General features: G+C 37.8%; 1 protein-coding gene across 1 annotated transcript; it reads right to left on the bottom strand.

The window, feature by feature from the left end:
• Positions 1–135: 135 nt before the first annotated feature.
• zdhhc9 (zinc finger DHHC-type palmitoyltransferase 9) lies at positions 136–20,364 on the bottom strand. Its single transcript, XM_055224621.1, has 9 exons — positions 19,609–20,364; positions 13,321–13,481; positions 9,764–9,922; positions 6,711–6,848; positions 6,423–6,469; positions 5,741–5,845; positions 2,959–3,062; positions 2,760–2,841; positions 136–2,323 (listed from the first exon to the last, which is right to left on the bottom strand). The coding sequence occupies exons 1-9, from the start codon at positions 19,770–19,772 to the stop codon at positions 2,141–2,143; spliced, it is 1,143 nt and encodes a 380-aa protein (XP_055080596.1). The 5' UTR covers positions 19,773–20,364; the 3' UTR covers positions 136–2,140.
• Between the last annotated feature and the right edge of the window lie 556 nt (positions 20,365–20,920).

Below are 20,920 nucleotides of genomic sequence, written 5' to 3'. Positions count from 1 at the left end.
ACACAATATGAAAAAAAAAACAGTGTTGCAGATTGTTGGATTCCATTTATGGACTACAGGCTGTCCTCATGTTACAAAACCCTCTATTCCAGCCCCACCGTTTAAAGCTCTGACATTTATTTACAGACACACTGATAATGTAAAAGAAGTGAATTTAATTGGATGAAGTACACAGAATCACAGTGTTGATACTGAAGGTGGAGAGTTCCATCAACATGATTTCAGAGCATTCAGATTTGTTTACATCATGGCGGTACTACGCAACCTTTTACCAATCCCTTTAAATGTGCTCCAAAATATCCCTTTAACAGCATCTGTTACATTCTTGTTTAGGTACGGACTGGTTTGGGTACTTTAGTGAACAGTTATATTCAAATGTGTTACATTTCTTGACATCACACAAACTTGTGAAAAATTTACAGTATATTTGAAAAGAAATTGGTTAAAAGTCTATCAGCTAAAACTGAACACAGAAAAAGTAAACTTGATCAGTGAATGTAGAGTGACATTTTGTCTAAAATGACCAATGACAAGCATCTACACACAAAAGAAAACACTATTAAAATAAATACATTATTAATATTTGCTTGGGAGCCATTTGCCTTTAACTAGTCGTCAGTGTCCATTCAGATACAGCCCCGGTCATCACTCTACAATCATTAACTGTATAAATACTTATTTACATATAGCATAGCTAAATACTTGGTAAATTCCTAATTTTCTTTCTGGTTAGTTGGAAATTAAATTTTTTTTCAATTTTGAAGAAGTTTCAATTTGCGAAATCTTTGGGTGTTTTTGAAACTGACGCAATACTATTGACACACTGGGTTTCTACTTGATATTATATTTCACAAGAACTGTCTTGCATACAAAACACAGGCACTAATACAAACTCTCTCTACCAGCTAATATCTTTATAGTCTAAGAAGTGGCTTCTCTGTCTCTTGTTTATCTCAGTGTGAATCCAAACGCTATAGTCTTCTCTGCCATAGTGTCCAGCTGCTCTGCCGTGAACTAAATGATAACTTCCATAACTGTAGAAGGGGCTGAGTGAGATGTGAAAGACATGGATGAAGAGACAGAGCTCTGTCAGGAAGATCTTCAGACGGAAGTGCACATCATAACTAACACTGGCTGTAAATATATCAAAACATGCGCCTATCAGTTTCACCACTCATTGGCCGAAGACTACTACAACTTTATAAACTATGTACAATTTAACAATGGCTATGTTTTTGCATTGTTTAGTCTAGATCAGTGGTTCTCAGCAGCAGTAACCACAGAGAGCAGACAAGATTTTGGCGTCACTGGGTCAATTTGAACATTACGATATTCAATTACTCCTAGAGAAACACAGATGTTTAACTGACTCCAACAAGATGATATTTGCCAGTTCTATTTTATAATACGCCAGAGGAGCCACTGGACTAAACTGTATAATGTTTGTCTGTATAATAATTTATACTGACTGAACACTGATATTTAAGTGATGAACAGGTGGTGGATCTCAGTTGCATTGTACAATACAACTGCAGCAATAAGGCACTGTTTTAAGTGTCTGCCATCATTCAATAACTCACACTCCAATGATCACCTGATTTGATATTTTTCATGGAACTGTATGGAAAGTATCAAAATGGAAGGACTGTTTTGATCAGTTCATGACAGCACTGATTGCAGCAATAACATAAAAAGCCCCCTGCTGGACATCATTATGAACTTACCACACTCAGCTTCCTTGTGATTTGCATAGAGCATGTAATATGTGCACCAACAAAAAAAAACAACTTTGCCAATGGCTCGATTATACTTTCACAATACACATTACTATGCAATTTTAAATAATGACAACAGTCAAATGGGCTGTCCCAAAGGAGGACATATTTTTGTTGTATCCAGCATTGTCTTATCCATGCAGTGTTAGGAAACAGGACACAGCTGACGTTCCATTATGTCCTCCATCTTTCCATAAGAGTTCATATTTGATTCAGAGGTCTCTGTAGGAAGATGCCCGCTGCAGTAACTCTTGTGGTCGAGTGATTGAGTGATGCGCACACCAATTGTTCAACTGTTTATTTCCTGAGTGTGCAAGATGCTGGAGGAGGCGGGGCAAGGACACAGACTCCGCCCCCTGATAGAGTTAGTGGGGCTTGTCCTTGGCGATGGATGTCTCGGCATCAGTCTCCGGGGAGGCCAGTGGGGGCAATTTGGCGGTGGGCGGTTGCTCCTCTTTGGGAGAGTGGCTCTTCTCTGCTGCTGAGACAGCACTGGCCTTGGCTTCGTCAGGAGTGTGCTCATTTGGAATGAGTGGAGCTGTGGTTTTCTGTAGGCAGAGGACAGGATGCTAAGACCTGGTGCTAAGAGATGCCAAGAGGAGTAAAACTGCATGCATAGACAAAAACAGGATCTCAGGTTGAAAGGCATGTAAATTCTAAATGTAATATTAAAATTAATGTTTGCACTGAGCTTTGGACTGTAAACATTAAAGCTGGCAACAATTGACTACTGAACTCTGTATTCAAAACAATGTGTAGATTTTGAATAAAAAAAGGGATGGTCTTTTGAGGCATTATATGGCCCAATTTATTGTTCCCGTTTTCAAGACTGGGGCTTAGGAAAAAAATAAAGACAGTAACTCTAATATCGCTTCCGTTAATGGCCTGAAATGTATTTCCGTTCTTGTTAAGTAATTGAAAAACCAGAAAGCTACTTAAGTTTGTCCTATAATAATCCCATTATAAAGAGTACATGTGGCTCACCGTAGTTTGTGGTGCAGTGTCGTTGTTAGCAGAGTGAAGAGCAGCCAAATCGTCCTGCATCAGACCTCTTCTGTCCAACACACTGAAGTAACAAGAAATGATTGAAATTAGCAATATATGAAGGTACTAACTGTACAAAACAATGGCTAGTAATGGTGAACAATAATACATTGTGTGGCTATGGCATGCACATGGTTACCTGGGATATGTGGGCCCACAGAGCACCTCACAGCAGTTTTTGATGATGTTCTTGTGACTGTATGGATTCTGGACACGATTCTTCCCTGACCATGACCCTTTGATCTGTGGAAACAATGTGAATAACCTTTTACCAAAACATCTCTTGTTTGATTTCACACCTTCACTGTCCTTCTGCCCCTCAGACAGATTGTGTTTTTTTTCATATCTGTTTCAAATGCTTGTTTCCATATCCCACAGGCTTGGATTTGGTCTACTGCATTTGGGGGCTTTTAACTGATTTTAATAAACTGATCATTTGGGGTCTCTGCATGGCAATGTGTACATCAACTACAATATTCCAGACCAATGCATAACTACCAAACGTAAGTGTAAGACAAAGGAGACAGCACTGTACTGGTGATGGACCATAAACTGTATTAATGTACAATTTAACAAAAGGACCTTTAATTAGAGCCTGTCCCAGACATGAATCCAGCTTTGTGTATTCTGCATAACAGAATCAGCCTTTAAAGACAGATAGCATGATGTGCATGGTGAATGAAGCTGTTATTTATCTACAACCCAGAAAACCACATGCTGGATTCAACCTTTGAACAATCTCTCTCTTTTTCTTCTCTTAATTTTAGTATCTCAACATTTAGAGGGGCTGATATTAACATAACAGTCTGTGGCCTTAAACTTGCAGATAGAGGTGGACAATATCAAAATATTGACAAAATTGTGAATGTTGAAGATATAAAATAAAATATGGGTATATGATGTTTTATACATTCATAAAATATTTATACTGTTTATAGTTAAAAAAGAATATATGCAAAATAAGCTGAATTAAATTAAAAATTCATATGTTGTAATCAAATACATGTACAAACTGCAACCACTACATTGAAACACTGTTTTGGCACATTTCTGTTGGCCAAAATATCTTCTGATCATCATCCTTCCAATAAAATATTTGTATCAATGTTGCTCATCTTTACTTGTGTAAATGAAGAGTTAGCCTGGCCTCATACCCAGACTCGTGTGACAGGTTTTACCAGAAACAACCTAAAACCATAATGACCATACAGAAACCAGTGTAGTCACAGCTTACACACTACCATTACTAATATGACTATTATTACAATATTAAGAGGTGCTTCTGTGCTGAGTTCAGCTGTACTGAGTAACCTCAGAGTGTACCGAGTGACCCAGTGGCACTGGAGTGGAGAGCTCACTGCAGAAAGACTTTAGTTTGTGAAATGTAGGTCAAAGCAGCTCTAGGTGCTGTAGCCTGTGTGTGAGCGGTGTACAAAGCATGTGCCATATGGAGCCCAGCAACAACTCTCCAGGAGCCTCTTTTTAGACAGCATTTTCTGCTGCAGTTTTCCACTTTACTCTGTATGCTAGACCCCTCTCCTGCCCCTCCCTCCTCGCAGTGTTTTGGCGGTGTGCCCCGCCCTGCAGATATCGACGCATCTATTATTAGTCCAATCACAGATATTGAAGCAGAGGGTCAGACAGCCATTGTGTCAACTCTTTTACCAGCATCACACAGTGTATGCTCATCAGTGAGGTTCAATACTGATTAAATGTTCAAAAATGAGGCCAGCATCCCACAGGATACAACCACGGGGATTATAAATTAATCATTACAAAGTATGAGTGCAGTAGCTTTCAGGCATGTAGGACCTGAGCCTCCACTGCTGCTGCTTAGTGTGAGAGCTCCTGCTGTCAGATGTGGGCTCACAAATACCTCAATAAAGTACACAGGCTTTTGAAGTACTATACACAGACTCAGAGACTTGGCATACACTGTCCATTCATCCACCTACACGGCCTGCCTCCCATCAGCCCTCTGTCCTCAGAGCAGTGACTAAACAGTGACTCGATGGTAATGTGCTCAACAAATCAATACTTTCCCCTCATTTAGCCTCAGACGGGAAGCTCACTCCTCACACGCAGAGTGGGCTTAGACAGGAATTATTTTAGGAATAAAAGAAGCCATTTAAGCATTTTTATAAGCAGTCTATTTCAGTGCATAAAACTGCTTCCATTAGCATTTTAAGAAAAGCTTTTCTCTTTGACAAACTATGACATTATGCAGAATGTTTGGCTTCTATTCTATTAGTTTAAGTGGACAAAATGGCAGGATCACTATGCTGTTCTTTGTTTGGGTGAATAGAAAATACAAACAAATGTCTCATTTCTCCACTCAGACTTCTCTCTTTGGGGCAGCATCAGCAAACTATCTGCTTTCTAAATGTACTTCTGAGTTACAGTCATTCTGAAATCAGCACAAGCCCTCCTTTTGGCAGTTCTTTTCAAAAACATGTGATGACATTGGCTGGTAGTGTTGCCAAAATACTGAAAAAAATAAAAAAGATTTGGACAAAATTTAAGCTTTCCTGAATAGTTTTAGAATTGTCTTATTTACAACAGTAATGCAACAATGAAACTATTATTTTTATATATTGTCTAGTCTAAAAAAGGAGCATTTTTACCACAGTGGTGTCAGAATTGGTATGGGGTACTGAGCATATTCCTCACTATCAAAATTGAGCTTGAAAATTTTGTACTGTGATAAAATAGGTAGGGCTCATATTTTCAGTGTCAAAAAATAGAGTCAAATTCTACTCTAAGATGAACCTAATTTTTGAAACTCGCAGCTAAAGCCATGAACACACTTATAGTACAGTGAACCGTTCATTGTTGTAGTGTTAAACGTAACCAAAAAAAGATGCAAAGTGGCAAAGGCCAGGTGTGACTCTGGCGACTGGTGTGAGCTGAAATGCACTTACGTCTTCGTTGGTGGTTTGGTTCAAAGAGATCAGGTAAGTGTGGAAGCCCGTCAGTCCCACTACTGACCACAAGGTGAAGAAACACACCAACAGCTCGATGACAGTGAGGAGCAGTTAAAGAAAACAGCAGCAGGTGTTTAGTGGCTAACAATGAAATAATGCGACGACAGAGATTAAATATTAACCAACAGTGAAAGGGAAGTGAGACAAAGAGGACGGACAAAGCACGTGGAAAATTATGAAGTAATAGATCATGGGGTTACTCAATGTCCATGAGTGAGGACTTTAAGAATGTATTCAAACTTGTACTAACAACAAATCAAAATTATGATTGAACCCAGAAGTAAATCTTGACTAGACCAGAACTAAAACAGGACTAGAGGAGGACCAAACCAAGTCTAGTCTGGACTACACTGGGCTCAAACCAGGACAACTATAAACACACCCTTTTTATTCAGCACTTTTCTCCTTTAATGTTAATTTTTTGATGATTATTTGTGATTATTTAAGTTTTGATTTGTTGTAAGGTGATTTTAATGTCTTTCTTATTTTGTAAAGCACTTAGAATTGCGTTGTGTGCGAATTGTGCTATATAAATAAACTTGCCTTACCTTGCCTAGTGTTGTTTGAATTTAAGTAAAGTAAAGTTAAGTACAATAAAACAAATATAAAAAGGATATGTTCCAGGTGTTTCCTTCAGTGTGTTCAGAAAGCCACTGACCACAGAGCCTGAAAAATAAACAGGTAAAATGCAATATTGAAATATGTTACATTAGTATTTATTTACAAAATACATCAAATTCTATTCATGGGTTAGTAGTTTAAGAACAGATTTAGACGTTCTCTTTTACCTCGTACTCTGGGTTCATATAAAATGTACAAAAAAACTTCCACTCCACATTTTTTTACATAGGTATAGCAGTTTCAAATCTAGCTTGTTCTGTGTTTGCATTGAGGCTGTGTTACTTACGCATGGCCACGTGGACAATGTCAAAAGTGAAGATATAGATGGTGAGCAGGGACAGGGAGAGTGTGAACAGGTAGAAGTATCTGTAGTTCCTCTTGCCCACACAGTTGCCCACCCAGGGACAGTGGTGATCAAAGCGGTCTGGGTACAAGAGACAGAACATCTGGATTAATTTGAGATCTTTCAGTGTTAAAAGTACACAAATTTAAACTGTGCTGAGTGTCAGTCTTTTGAATCTGTCCAAATATAGACCTTTATGTCCTTACTTTCTCCACTCTCATTTGGAAGCGAGCCTGATAACACCTAGACAGGTTCAATAAGGCTGTGATTTATAGTTTCTCTGCACCACACAGCTCTACAACATAATTATATTTATACTCTGGTGCTTGGACCAAAGTAGTTTTATATAGTCGCTTGTACAGTGTGCGACAGTACAGGGTGTCAATAAAATCTCTTTACAATAAAATTAAAAAAAAAAATTACAAAGGCAATTGATAAGATATCTTAATCAGACTTGTTCATTTGTACTCAGTGTTTTTTTTAAAGTTGTTTACTTAATTTAATACACCTCTACATGGGCGCCATTAGTCACACAAAGCACATCAAGACAGGACTGGATTTCTTGCCATATTCACTGTAGCAAAACCTCATCAGTGGTTGCAATCGCATCTGTTATCTTTGGCTTTAGTTCAGTAATGTCCTGTATCTTTGTTCAAAACACGATATCTTTAACATAGCTCCATAGAAAGAAATCCAGAGGTGTGATATATCGTGAACCTGGTGGAATTGGTCCATCCCTTTCAATCCAATGGTCTGGAAATATTTGACTGAGGAACTCACAAAAAAAGTGATTAAAACACTTTTATAACCAAAACAAATAAATTGTAAACAGACTTTATGGACACCCTGTATAAACACATTGAATCATTAACAAAAATATTAACAAAAATATATATTGCAACATGCTGGTTTTGTCACACTCAAAGTTTTAACATTATAAGGTTTGTACCAACTTTGTCTCGAATGAAGTGGGGGTGTCAAAAAATCTAAAGGTCCTATATTACAAAAAATGACTCTTTTAAACCATGTTATAATGTTGTCACCTCCTCAAAAACATACATAGAGTTGTGTTATCACACATGTTTGAGTAATCCTGCATTATTAGTCTGTAGCTCCAAAGGTCAAAATGCTCTGTTCCACCTTGTGATGTCATATAGTTGTAGTTTTCAAGTTAACAGAGATTGGCAATTCCAGGGCTGAAATTATCCAAATGATTCTAATGAAGGTGTATGGGGTTTAAAAACACAGTGGAGCACTTCCTGTATTACAACATGACATCACAAGGTGGAACAGAGTATTTTCTGTCTGAGAGAAAAACAGCTAAATATGCAGATATGTTTTTGATGAGTAAACAACATTATAACAGAATATAATATAGCGTAATATTGGCCCTTTAAAAATCATGGATGTACCTGAATAGTTCAAGTAACTACTATTATTTTATATTAGGAATAACATTCTGTTGTCTCATAAATAGTATTTTTAGTATCGAGACTTTTCCTTACTAATAATTAGGCCTGTCACGATAATTACTATATTGACTCATCGTTCATTAAATGATACCTGGACATCAATATATTTTTGTAGTTTATTTGCAAAAGTGGAGATTTCTGTTATTTTTGTTATAATATGAAAATATCTGAGCTGCAGAGGGTTAAAAAAGTTCTATGGCTAATCATTGGTTCTTTCTGCTATTTATTTATTGCAGCTCAGGCCTCTTAATGATCCTGTCTATTTACATATTTGTTTACTGGGATTATCCTGAATTATTGTTATTGTACCAGTGGCATAAAATAGTTTCAATTATCGCAGTATATCTCTCTAGCAATGTGTAGAGATTCAAAATATGTCACCATGATAGGATCTAATTTGATTTTTTTGCATCGTAACACGAGAAGCTCAAAACCTTACATTTCAAACATGCAATAGCTACCTCAGAATAATCAATTTGCGGATAAAATCTGGATAAAATTGCATTCTCTTATACCATCATATAATATAATCTTATATTAAAAAGTGACTGGGGAATTATGTGATGCCAGATGAAAAAAAAGAAGCTGTCGACGGTGTTTGAACAAAGAAGCAGCACTCTTCACCATGACGGAGCACTTCTCCTCTCTGAGCTGCCTCTGTGTGCTCCCATATCACCTGTCAGTCTATAAGCTTCAAACACTTTCTTTAATCACGAGCCAAATGGAGCTAGACAAAGACATTTCAAAGCCCTGCACTTAAATCAATTTTAAAAGAAACTCTCAAAATAAAGTTAGGACATAAATAACAGCTATTTTCACCTCATTTTCTATTATAAACCAAACACCTGCCAATCTCTATGTTTCTAAGCCTGGAGCTGTAACACTTTACAACAGCTACACTTAATGAGCCTTAATAAAGAATTACCAAAGACTTAACTCATAGTCAACAAATAATTTATTAAGAATGATTAGGGCTTAGTAATTACTTAGTGCCCTAACCCTAACTTCTTGCCCCTTAATTAAACGTTAAGTAACTTTCTGCGTGATTTAAAGAAATAAAAAGTTAAAACCATACTTTTCCATTTTCCATTCATTTTATGCCAGAATAATAAGATTACACCAAAAGGAACAACATTTCCATGAAACAAACAAGAGGAGACGATTCTCCAGGTCAAATATGAGTCATGTTTGTGGAGATGCAAGCTCGCTCACAGTAAGGGCACATGTTTTTCTGTGCTTTTATTTTAGAATATATATTTTGGCAAAAGAGTTACATACTGTGGCTTTAACTCATCACTAAACCTATTTTCATCTGGAATAATCTTTGTTTATGCTTATTAAGGCCAATTAGTTGCAGCTACAATAAAATGGTCCCATGTGAGCTAAATAACGACATTTCAAAGCCCTCACTGTTCCAGCGCTTGAATCGATTTTCTAAGAATCTCTAAAAATAAAGATATGACATAAAAAAAACTACTCTGCTAATTTTTGTCTTTATAATCCAAACCCTTATTGTTTCCTCACCGACGCAGTTGTCACAGATGCTGCAGTGCGAGGCCCGTGGGGGTCTGAAGATCTTGCAAGTGTAGCAGTATTTGAGTTTGACAATCTGGTTGTTGATTTGCACGTTGCGGATCCTTGGTGGGGCGCGTTGGCCGGGTGGCACGTTTCCATTGGCCGCCTCTGAAAAAAACACACAAGGCATTTTTATTATTAACACATAGTCTGAATGACATAGACCTTGTATTAGGGAAGTTACTGGCATCTCTCTCCTGCGTATTTTGTGAAGAATGAGCAAGTGTCGACAACAGCTACACAAAATGAGGTATAAATCTGCACAGGTGGACCTTGAAAACTCAATATAATATTTATAATGGGGCTATTGAATAAAATTTATAAGCATCCCTTCTCATTACACTCAACTCCACGGCAATATACACACTAGTTCTTCCTACATATTTATGTCTTTGCCATTATGTTACTCAGCAGGGGTCTGGAGTAGAGTGAAGCGAGCTAATGAACAACAGGCTGCAAATGTATAGTAACACACCACAGAGGGTGATAATGGAACAGAACAGTAATGTGTTTTTTCTGTAATGAATTTTGAGAATTACCCCGGAAATCTATGATCTGGTTAAAAAAAACAAAAAACAAGATGGAGTGAATTAAAACAGCAATGGCAAAATGAAACTGACATGAAAGTGAAAGTGGGATCCCATGATTCCATCCCATTGTCAGACTACATGCAAATTTTATTACTATTACTTCAACTTCAGTGCGTTATTAGGTCCTCGAGGGGCTAATTGTTCCACAGACAGTTGTACGCACACGATGTTTCAGTCGACAAGCATGACAATGAACAGAAACAAGAATAAAAACAACATGCTAAACAACAGCAGCCTTAGATAAAAAAAAAAAAAAACAACAGAAAAACCTTTATATTTTATTTAAAAGACCGATGACTTGGTATTAGCCTCATGTGCTACTGTTCTGCTGTGTAATATTACTACTATAAATACACAAGATAATGAATTTCGAATACGGATGTCAAGATTATCAGGTTAAATGGTAATCCGGATTATTCAGGTCACATAATATAATCAAATAAACTAGACAATTTCAGATGCAATATTGAGTCATAAATATGCCTAAATGTAAAGTGTGCGTAAAGTGTCTGTTGTTGTCACACTTTATGAAAATAAACGTTTTGAGTTAAAATAAAGCTGGTCACATATAAGAGGAAGGATACTAAAATTTGATGACATTTCTACTTTTGACCTCAAAGCAAGATACCGATGTCCGATATTTGACCTGCCCATGTGACTGATACTCACTTTTACTTTTATTTAGCTTTTAAAATCTATAGCAAGACCCACACATTTATCTTAAGTTGAAGTAAAAGATCAATAATGAACTTCCCTTTTGTGAACAATAGTGAAAGAATTTTATTTTATTTTATTTATCCGGGATATAAAATAAGTAGTTTGCTATGTAACACTTTTCTATTTTCACTTTTTCAATTTAGTTTTATTTATAGAGAATATTTAAATACAACTTCAGCTGCCCAAAGTGCTTCACATAAAAAGACAACAAAAAAAGAAACCCAAAAAACAAGTAAAACATTAAGAAGAGGGCTTTCACTCATTAGTCTGTTCAAAAACACACATCTAATGCACACAGGCACATGGAGAATGGGGCAGCGGCAAAAAATATCAGTATTGAATATCAGTATCGGCTGATACCAATACCGGAACCGATGTATTGCCCATCCCTAATAAATGTGAATAACTGTATAGTCCAATATTCTTCTTAAATTGTATTGCTATTTGTTTAAATGATAAAATTAAACATTATTCAAAGTAGGGAATAACACAAAAGGTGCACTGTACTGTATCCCATGTCAGATACAGCTGCTGGATTTGTTTTTGGAGGATTAGACAGTACAGAATGAATGAGTCATCTTGGGGGATAATGGCTCTCTTATGGGCTGGGGGAGCTGGGTCTACTGTGACATTACATATTCCAGTAGGAGGCTTGTGCTTACATTAACATTCCCCTGAGGGACCAGTGTCTAACAGGCTACAAGCTCACAGCAGCATCCACAGTCCCTTTGCAGCGACTGTGCACATGCTGCCTGCTCTCCCGCCGATCTATTAGCTCACCCGCATCTGAATATAACAAAAACAAAACCACTCCAGGCCTATGTTTTAGAGCTGGAGATGGTGAATGGTGAGATTTCTATTAGTATTTTTTTGTTATCTCACAGAAGGCTACAAGTGACCCATTTTAAGCTGGTGAATGATGAATGTCTGGCTATTTCAGGTTTACAGTTGTCATGGGGAATGTAAAATACTGAACTGAAAAGGGAAGATACGACCGCTTCGGCTCTGGGAGTGCTTCAGCACATAAAAGGTCAAGAGAAAGATAAGCATAAAAATTTATAAAAAAAATTGTGCCGAACAGTGCTTTTTAAAAAAATGTATTCAAACTAATAATGCAATATAAAGCTCAACTAAATAGGCAGGGTTGTGTGAATGGTATCCAGTGTATTTTAGCAAATTTGTACCATATATTTTGTTGTATGCTTGTGTGGAGCCTTTTTTAACGTTCTATAGACAATAAAAGTGTCTAAAAATAAAGATTTGATGATAATATAACAGGAGTGTAAGGCTTTTGTCTATTAGTTTCTGTAGTTACATTATTTTATCAAGATTGCAAAGATTTCTACAGGCTACAGCAGAAAGGATAAGTACAAATATACAGTTTAATATAATTTTCCTGTCTGGTCAGTGCGCTTTGGGTGAATTCCATGCCCCATTTAGCTGACTAATCAATCCATATGGCAAGCCTTTAGTCGACCAAGAATTTCTATGGTCTGTTATAGCCCTAGATGATAAACACGGAAAGAAAAATATTATGTCAATAAATGTAGAGTCTCTTTTGAATTACAACGAAAATATAAAATACACAAACTAAAAAAATCGCCTTTGTATTCATAGTAGTGAGGTACATTTTTGAGTCATTATTTTTTGTGGTAAAGCCTCTGTCATAGGTGAGTCAGAGCTGTGAGAAGTGACTCTTAAGGGACTTCACACCCCTTTTAAAATCTACTCACCTCTGACACACACATGCTCAGGGACCAATCCTATTTGATATCAGAAAAGAGGGCTGGAGAGGAGGGTGAAAATGTGCTCATGAAAACCATTTTGTTTGTGTTTGTTCTCTTGCAAATAACCATCTTTGTTTCAGAGTCTGCATGGCGAAGATATTGTTTATAATGTCACTTGCTTATTACAAAATGGCAGCTTTAGCTTTATATATTGTACACAGAAAGTAAAAGAAGAAATACATTGAGGAATAGCATGTTTGCACAACTGACCCATTGAGTTCTGTTGATTTAAAATTTGAATGGCTGTAGATAAGGGAGTGTTGCCATGGCACAGACTTGGAGGTTAAACAGAGTTGCAATGGTGAAATCTATTGTGATAAATTGTTATAACTTTGGCAAAGACATTGATCGTTATTAAACACTGAAACTGATTCAGCTAAATAGAAATGCAGTTATCTAGAAAGCATTTTACCTATCTCCATCTCAATGAAGGTGGCTTCATCTGGGAGGGCTCGAGGCAGCACCCCAGGGTCACTGAAGCTGGTCCTCAGCAGCATGGCCATGACAAAGAGGAAGAGGACAGCTGCGAACACTGGGATAGCAGGGGACAAATGGACAGCCAGGTACGGACACCTGCAAGTTACAAAAAAAAACAAGCGTTGTATTAGTTGCATTAGGTGAAGCAAATAACAATTCGGGCTGCACAGTTTTGAAGAACAATAGATTCATTTTACAGTTTACAGTGCACATTCTAAACACACCCAGGAGCAATAATAACATTTGAGAGATGATAGAAATATTAACTAAATTAATACAAGAGTCTTATACATTTCAGAAGAATTCAGTCTCTAAACTACAGGGTTAGCAGATTGTGTTGTTTGTCAAGAACATAATTGCAGTTATTTAATAATTGTATCCATTCCAATAGTGATTTTAATTCCATTGTGATCAGCTGTGCAGCAAATAGAAAATGTAAAAAGGACATTAGGTCTTTTATTAAGTGCGAGGTCGTGAACTCTAGTGGTGGTGAAGCACAGCAAAATAAAAAGCGGATTTCCACAGTCTCCTTACCTCCTGGGTGAGAGGGGAGGCATTTTTCTAAACCTAGGGGTCGAGTCTAAAATCACTGGGGCTTTCAGCACAAGGCCGGGTGCCCAGAGCGATAACAGCTGCACGGCACAGAGCAGAGGCAGAGAGCAGCAGCCCTGGCTTCTACATCTGCTAATGAATAGTTAAAACCTGGCTCTGTATGATCTGTTGAAATTCATAATACATCACTAATGTTCAACTACAGGCTTTATACAAATTAAACTCCACTGCAGCTTGAGATAGTATTGAGTTCTCACTTGGATGGCCACACAAAGATTCACAATACACCAATCATAAGTAATGCAATGTTGCGTTACATGGCCCTGTTTAGACAATTTTCTGATCTATGTTATAATGTGGTTTTCTCATCTCTACTGAATTAAAGGTAAATCGTAGCTGTTAACTTGAAAACCACAGCTTCATGACACCATCACAGAGCATTTTTATCTTTGGAGATGTAGACAGACTGATCATAAAGGGTTTCTCAAACATGTGAATGAAACAAAACTCAACTATGTACTGTGAGGGAAATTTTCCAGCACGTCAAGAAGACATGCTTTTAAGTTGGTTTTCCCAGAGTTAAACACTAATTTATCTGCATTTGTCAGCTTGGCAGAGGATGTTTGAGTGGCACATCCTACACAGCAAATGCAGTGACACAAACTTTGCAAACACTAAAGCATAGGTGCTATTTTCAATATGTTTCACAATGAACCTGCTGTAGTTGACAGAGTTTTGTGAGATGTACGTCATGAGCTGCATATGCCAAGGACTTTCAACAGTATAACATATCAAAAGATGCCACAGTATTACAACAACCAGATGTGCTGTTTGTTTTTTGTATTTAGAGAAGACATATGTTTGTGTCTGCTGTATATTATAATTTATGACACCTGAGGATCATATAATTATAATTTACACATTTTAAATCACAATATTCATCTAAAACAACTTAATAAAAGAAACAATTCCGCTGACTTCTGAAGTGTGTACAGAGCAGTGGGCATGTGCCAGTGGAAGTGAAAATGAAGATAGATCTGCAATATGGCGTCTTGGAAATAAGCGATTAAAGTTTGCTAAAACATGTACGAATCCTCCCAAAACAACTGAGGGAAAAGAAGGGGAACCAACTATACCATGGTTAAAAGCTCTGAAAAGTTGATTTAGTATAATAGGTCTGCTTTTCAGATTCGTGAAACATATTTTATTTGCTTGTAGTAGGCCTAAAAACGTATCCAAATATAACTATACAGTGTTATTAACCTTTTGTTGTTAAACCTATTGTGATGTAGGGAGGCAAATTAATGCTACTGAAATTATCTTAACTGACAATTTTTTGCGCAGTCATTATTCATCAAGGTTGAAAAGAATAAAGACTAAGCAAGTTCCAACTGAATTTCTGTACTATAAGAGCAAAGAATCCTGGTCTATGTTGTTTCCTATTTTCACACTGCTGCAGCCACAGACAAGACATTTAAGATACTGGTGCATACAATAATAATATACACTGCTTTTATACACATGACACAGTACATGTCATGCCCCCCCCCCTCCCTCCACATCCTCCTGGCTGACAGCATACCTCAGGGCAACACACACACACACCTGCTGGACCGGTCTGAGCTGTTTCCTGCATTTCCTATTGCACTCTAATGGAAACAACAACCTGCAGAGTTCAGATCGATACCAGTTTCCAGCCAACAGGCCTCTGAGTTATGTGTGCACTATTTGTGGTGCAGAGATGTCGGCCAGAAGAGGACGAAGGCAGCCTGTCGATGCAGTCTAATTCCCATAATGATGACTGCTTGGTATTTGAAGGCACCCTCTATCATCTCTTCCCATCAGCCCCTTGCGTCCTTCCTGTGTGCGACCATTTCCTGAGGTGCCGTGAAACAGGGAGGTGCTGTGTGTGTGTGTGTGTGTGTGTGTGGTCATCATCACATACTCCACTCCGTCAGCTCCAGTTCAAGTCTATCAGCCCAAACAACAACAGAACACCTTGTCCTCATTCAGCCTTTGTTCAAAACTATGCAGACAGTTCAATTATCAAATTAAAGCTAGTGTTAAGATCAATAATGAAAATGTGTTTTGTGCTCTAAAAACGCGTAGGGACGAGTCTTTGGATATTCAAAACTTTAATTCAGAATGTGCAACAGCTTTTTACGCTGTTAGTGTCCACCCAGAATTAAACACTTTTATTATTTACAATATTATATTAATAGGACCCACAAGCACAGTCAGCACAATAATTATGCGTGTGAATATGTGTAATATTTTGCACCTATGATTGTATAAGTATGCACACACCAGCTGGTTAAAAGCACGGTAAATACAGTTTGAGCAGCTAAAGACTAAACACATAACGTAACCACAGGAATTACTCAAGAATGACAGATCCGTTTATTGCTCTAAAAGTGTGGACAGATTTCATTTGAAAATAACAAACAAACATTTAACTACATTGAATTACATTAACGTCCTAATGGGTTATGGGGCTATCTGGGATTACACGAGAATGTCATAATGACTCAGGGCTTTTTCCTGTGTTCCTGTGTTGTGACTTTATTAATACTTAACACATGTGAGCTGTTGTCATCCTGCGTGAATCATTCCATCAATTAATTATGTACGTAAACATTTGCACGGACCGGCTTGTTTCTGCCAGGTTCATAAGCACTCAAGAAAATAGAAAATTCACTTTCTTTTCAATACATTTCGGTAAAGACTAAAGATTCTACATTTACGCTTTCTATGTAGTAGCTTATATGTTCATTATACTGTCTCTTTTTGATGATCCAAACTAGAAAAGGCAAGCATGACTGTACAGGCTTTACACATTTACATTACGTTTAAGGCTATAACATATCATCCAGTTTAAGTCACTCTTTGTTATGCAACATTTAAAAACCACACAAGAGACGAAATGTCAGCAAATGTCTGTATTCTGTGACTAGGATTAAAGATGGGATTACTGATTACATCACTCATCACTATGTGCACATGTAGGGTGGAGTCAGATTTATGAATTAACAAATAAAACAGCGAAATGGCTCAAATAGAACAAAAAGACTAGTGTGGTTTTAAACGAATGATAAAAATATGGATAAAAATCAAACTTTCTGTATAGAGATTGAGCTAGCCTTGCTCATTCCACAGAACAAAGCGCTGCACTGAGCTCACTGTAAATGGAGCATCTAGTCTCAGTGGGGTATAAATCATGTTATTGCTTGTTTAGTGGGGACCAGGAGCTGCCTCTTCATTGGCTGGTGAAGGGACAGGGTGGGAGCTGAGAGGAGCTAAGGGCCAGTGAGGTACCACATACAGCTGTGGTCCACCATCATCACATGAGCACACGCTGGGATCTGTTACCCATTCAATCCTGTGCACTATTTTAATACATAATAGTACCCTGCAATCATAATTATAGTTGAGAAGATTAGTCTAGCTGTAAACTCTCTCTCCAAGCAGACTTCATTTGTTCCTAATAGTTTTTTTTTTCCATTTATGGATACTTGCTTCCGCTGTGCAGCACAAATGAAAGCCCAGCAAGAGCTCCCTGTGCTTTATGCTGATGGCTAGTGATAAAAATGAGATATGAGCCAGTATAAGGGCTGACTTCTCTATGACGACCAAACTACAATTACAGTAGAAAAACAAATTGTTGGACTTAATCAAAATACATGGGTATAATTAGAATTCTCAGCTCCAAAACCCTTCTCGTTATGAAAATGCCATTTTTAAAAGATAATAACAAACAGCATTATTAGCAAAAGAGATTGTTATAGCATTTTAGCAACCACAATATGCAAAATCGTCAAACGAAATTCATAGCAAAAATGTTATGGTCCTCCAACTAGGCCTGTCACAATAAAGACCATATCGACAGTTCAATATGTTATGTATATGTTAGATCAAACAATCATTTTTGGGGCTCATTATTTATCATGGATACTTTTTCTTCATACTAGTGCAGAACTTTTGGTTATGTTTCTGTTCTACGATGAGATTTGAGCTGTAGAGGATTTACTAAATAACTTCTGCTTCCTGCTTTTTATTTACTGCAGTTCGTGTTTTTTAACCATATTACACATTTAGAATAGTTTTTTGGAGATAATACTTAAAATGCTTTAGGGTCATTGTGTCAGTGGCATAAACTAGTTTCAGTATTAATGTTACTCGTTTATATTTTCTTCAGTAATATATCATACTTCAAAATTTGTTATCGTGACAGGCCTACCTCCAACTGACCTATTTACACTAGTGAAATTGTGCCCAAGTGAAAACATTAAGGGTAGATTTAGTCTTGACTCTACAAAAACCTCTGATTTTGCCTAGTATATGTCTTTAAAGGTGCATTAACTGTGCAACCCATTACATTAAAACGAGTCTGGGTCTAAACCTGGACTAGAACAGAACCAAATCAGTAAACTGGGCTCAAACTGGTCAAGTGTGAATCAATCTAAATAGCAAACCTGATTATAATGTCACAGAATCATACTACCAAACCTACTGTTTAGATTTGAGCTTCAATGGGGAGCTTGAGTCTCACAAGATGCTTTGTCAGATATGATGTTGACTGGCCTAATCTCCACAATAATATCATCCCTGTTGGAGATAATAAGGTTCAGCTGTAACATGAACAGAGTCGACCAACAGCCTGGCAGCCATTAGCCCGCACACAGCCCTGCTCCACCACGGTGCTGAATCTGAGCTGCCTCTCTCTCTCTCCGCTCTGGACAACAGCTACTTGTGTCTCAACTCAATAATAGTGCAGTGCAGAGAGATGGCAGGGCTTGGGTAGGGCTGAGGCTACACTTTGCTTTAAATCATATTGCTCTGGTATCAGCTTACACTCACCCGTCAAGGCCATAGGTACAGTGTGCCAGTGCAAGATTGTGTATCATTAGATTCAGTCAATAAATCATTGTGGGCAAATGGGGCAAATAGTGCAACAAGCAATCATTACATCTTATTGATTAAATCACCTCTTGTAATTATTGTTCCAACACATTTAATCAAAGGTTTGGATAGAGGAGATTATTCACATTGCTTCTTTTCTAGTAAAAAAAAATCCTCTGGGAAGTTCCCTCTACTAAAGTGTCACTACTAATAAACTAAGACTTGCTTGGACAACAACATAACTAACCTTTCTTTAGCCAAATATGAGCCTGAACAGCTAAAGTCATTCAATATTTACCATCTCCACAAGGAGCCAATCACGTGCGTTTTCTTCTGATTTGTCAGTAACTCAACAGAAGCAGGATTTCAATAGACGTTTGTTATTAATATGTCACAGAGTAGGCCACAGGTCACAGGAGAGAGAAAGCACATGTGAGGTCTGACTGTAAAGAGTCACATTACCTTTACAGATGCCATAAACCAGTCATATTGATATGGTCAGAACTGTTTTAAAGATACAGTGAGGAGGGGTCAGCAGTGTGGATTAGACAAAGGTGAAGAGTCAGTGAGTCAGGGCCTTGCTCAATGCTCAGACTAGTATAACAGGCCTGATGTAGTTTTACAGGTTTGTTAAACTAATCTTGTTTTAGTCACGTTTGAAAATAGGCTCAAGGGTTTGCAGACATGTATGTTTTATATGTTCTATTGGGATATACACACTTGTAAAGGGGTAAATGCTGCTGTTTGGATAGGATATGTTGATGGCACTTACTCAAAAGCGAAGAATAACGCGCAGGTCCCCACGATGAGGAACAGGGTCAGGTAGAAGACTCCTTTCTGCCGGGCCATCATCACCCTGCCGTCGCAGCAGAAGGTGTTCTTGCCCGGCAGCTTCTCCCATTTGCGCACCTTCCTCGTTATCATCACCGCCGACATGATGCTGCTTCAGAGAGAGGGATCTGGAGGAGAGCGCAGCCCAGTACCGCAGGAAAACGAGGGGGAGAGTTCAGGAAATACAACAATGTCCTCAAGATTCAAATGACAATTACGTGAAAACAAAGAGTCCAGTTAATAATAGTGAAACAGCGTGCGCAAAAACAAGGCTGTGGACCATTTTCCTCGCGTAGTAGTGTCGCAGTCACATCATCAGTTTATTTAATCCGTGCAATTCCCCGGGTTGTTTTTCCGTCTTACTGCAGCATGGCATTTCAAAAACGCGATTTCAGAGGGTCAGTGGTCAGTAGAGGCGTGGAGGGAGCGCAAAAATCATCCGAAAGCCTGCGACAGATGTTTCCCACTAGAGGCAGGCGCAGACTGCATGGAGAGAGTGGACCTTGACCGGCTGACATTCATATCATCTCTAATCGGGAAAATAAGGAACAAATACTCACGGAAAACGCACAGGAAGGGTGGAAAAACGCATTGGTCAAAATATGAATGCAACTATGACCTCAATACTTCAGGAAAATAAGAGAAATGACAGTGGTGAGGGCGAGCTGGCGCTGCTTAATGTGGCTTTTCCCGCAGATTGCACATCTCGCTTTTAGTCAATGGCAGCAGAAAACACGCCTAGATTGAAATGTCTAATCTTAAAGGGGCAGGGCAGGTGGAACAAAAACATCAGCATATGTCCAAATATATTTTCGTTTTTATGCTCATATTAAAAAGCTGTCTGTATTTAGGAGTGCATAAAAAACGCACACAGTAAGATTATATTCCATTATTTGTGACAGATGTAATGGACCAACCCATTTATAAGCAATTGGGAATACAAAGTGAAGTACAATTCAATAAATAAATCATTTAAACTTTCAGAATGCACCTTAATTCTACAAGGTAATATTTTATTCTACTATGACATTGGTTTATTAATATGATCTAATATTGTCCTGGTTTTGTCTTTAGTTAGTGCTATAAGAGCCATATAAACCATCTCTGAGGACCAGCCTCCTGCTACAGCCTAACTAAACATGAGGAATCAGCATTTCAGTTTTATGCAGCTAAAACCTAGAGCAGTCTTTCTGAAGATATGAGACAGGCCTCTACTTTGACAATGTTTAAATCCAGGCTCAAATCAGTTCTGT

The sequence above is a fragment of the Periophthalmus magnuspinnatus genome, chromosome 10 (genome assembly GCF_009829125.3).
Source record: "Periophthalmus magnuspinnatus isolate fPerMag1 chromosome 10, fPerMag1.2.pri, whole genome shotgun sequence".
NCBI classification, from domain to species: domain Eukaryota; kingdom Metazoa; phylum Chordata; class Actinopteri; order Gobiiformes; family Gobiidae; genus Periophthalmus; species Periophthalmus magnuspinnatus.
Note: the sequence above shows the minus strand (reverse complement) of the source record. Positions and strands in the feature narration are given on the sequence as shown.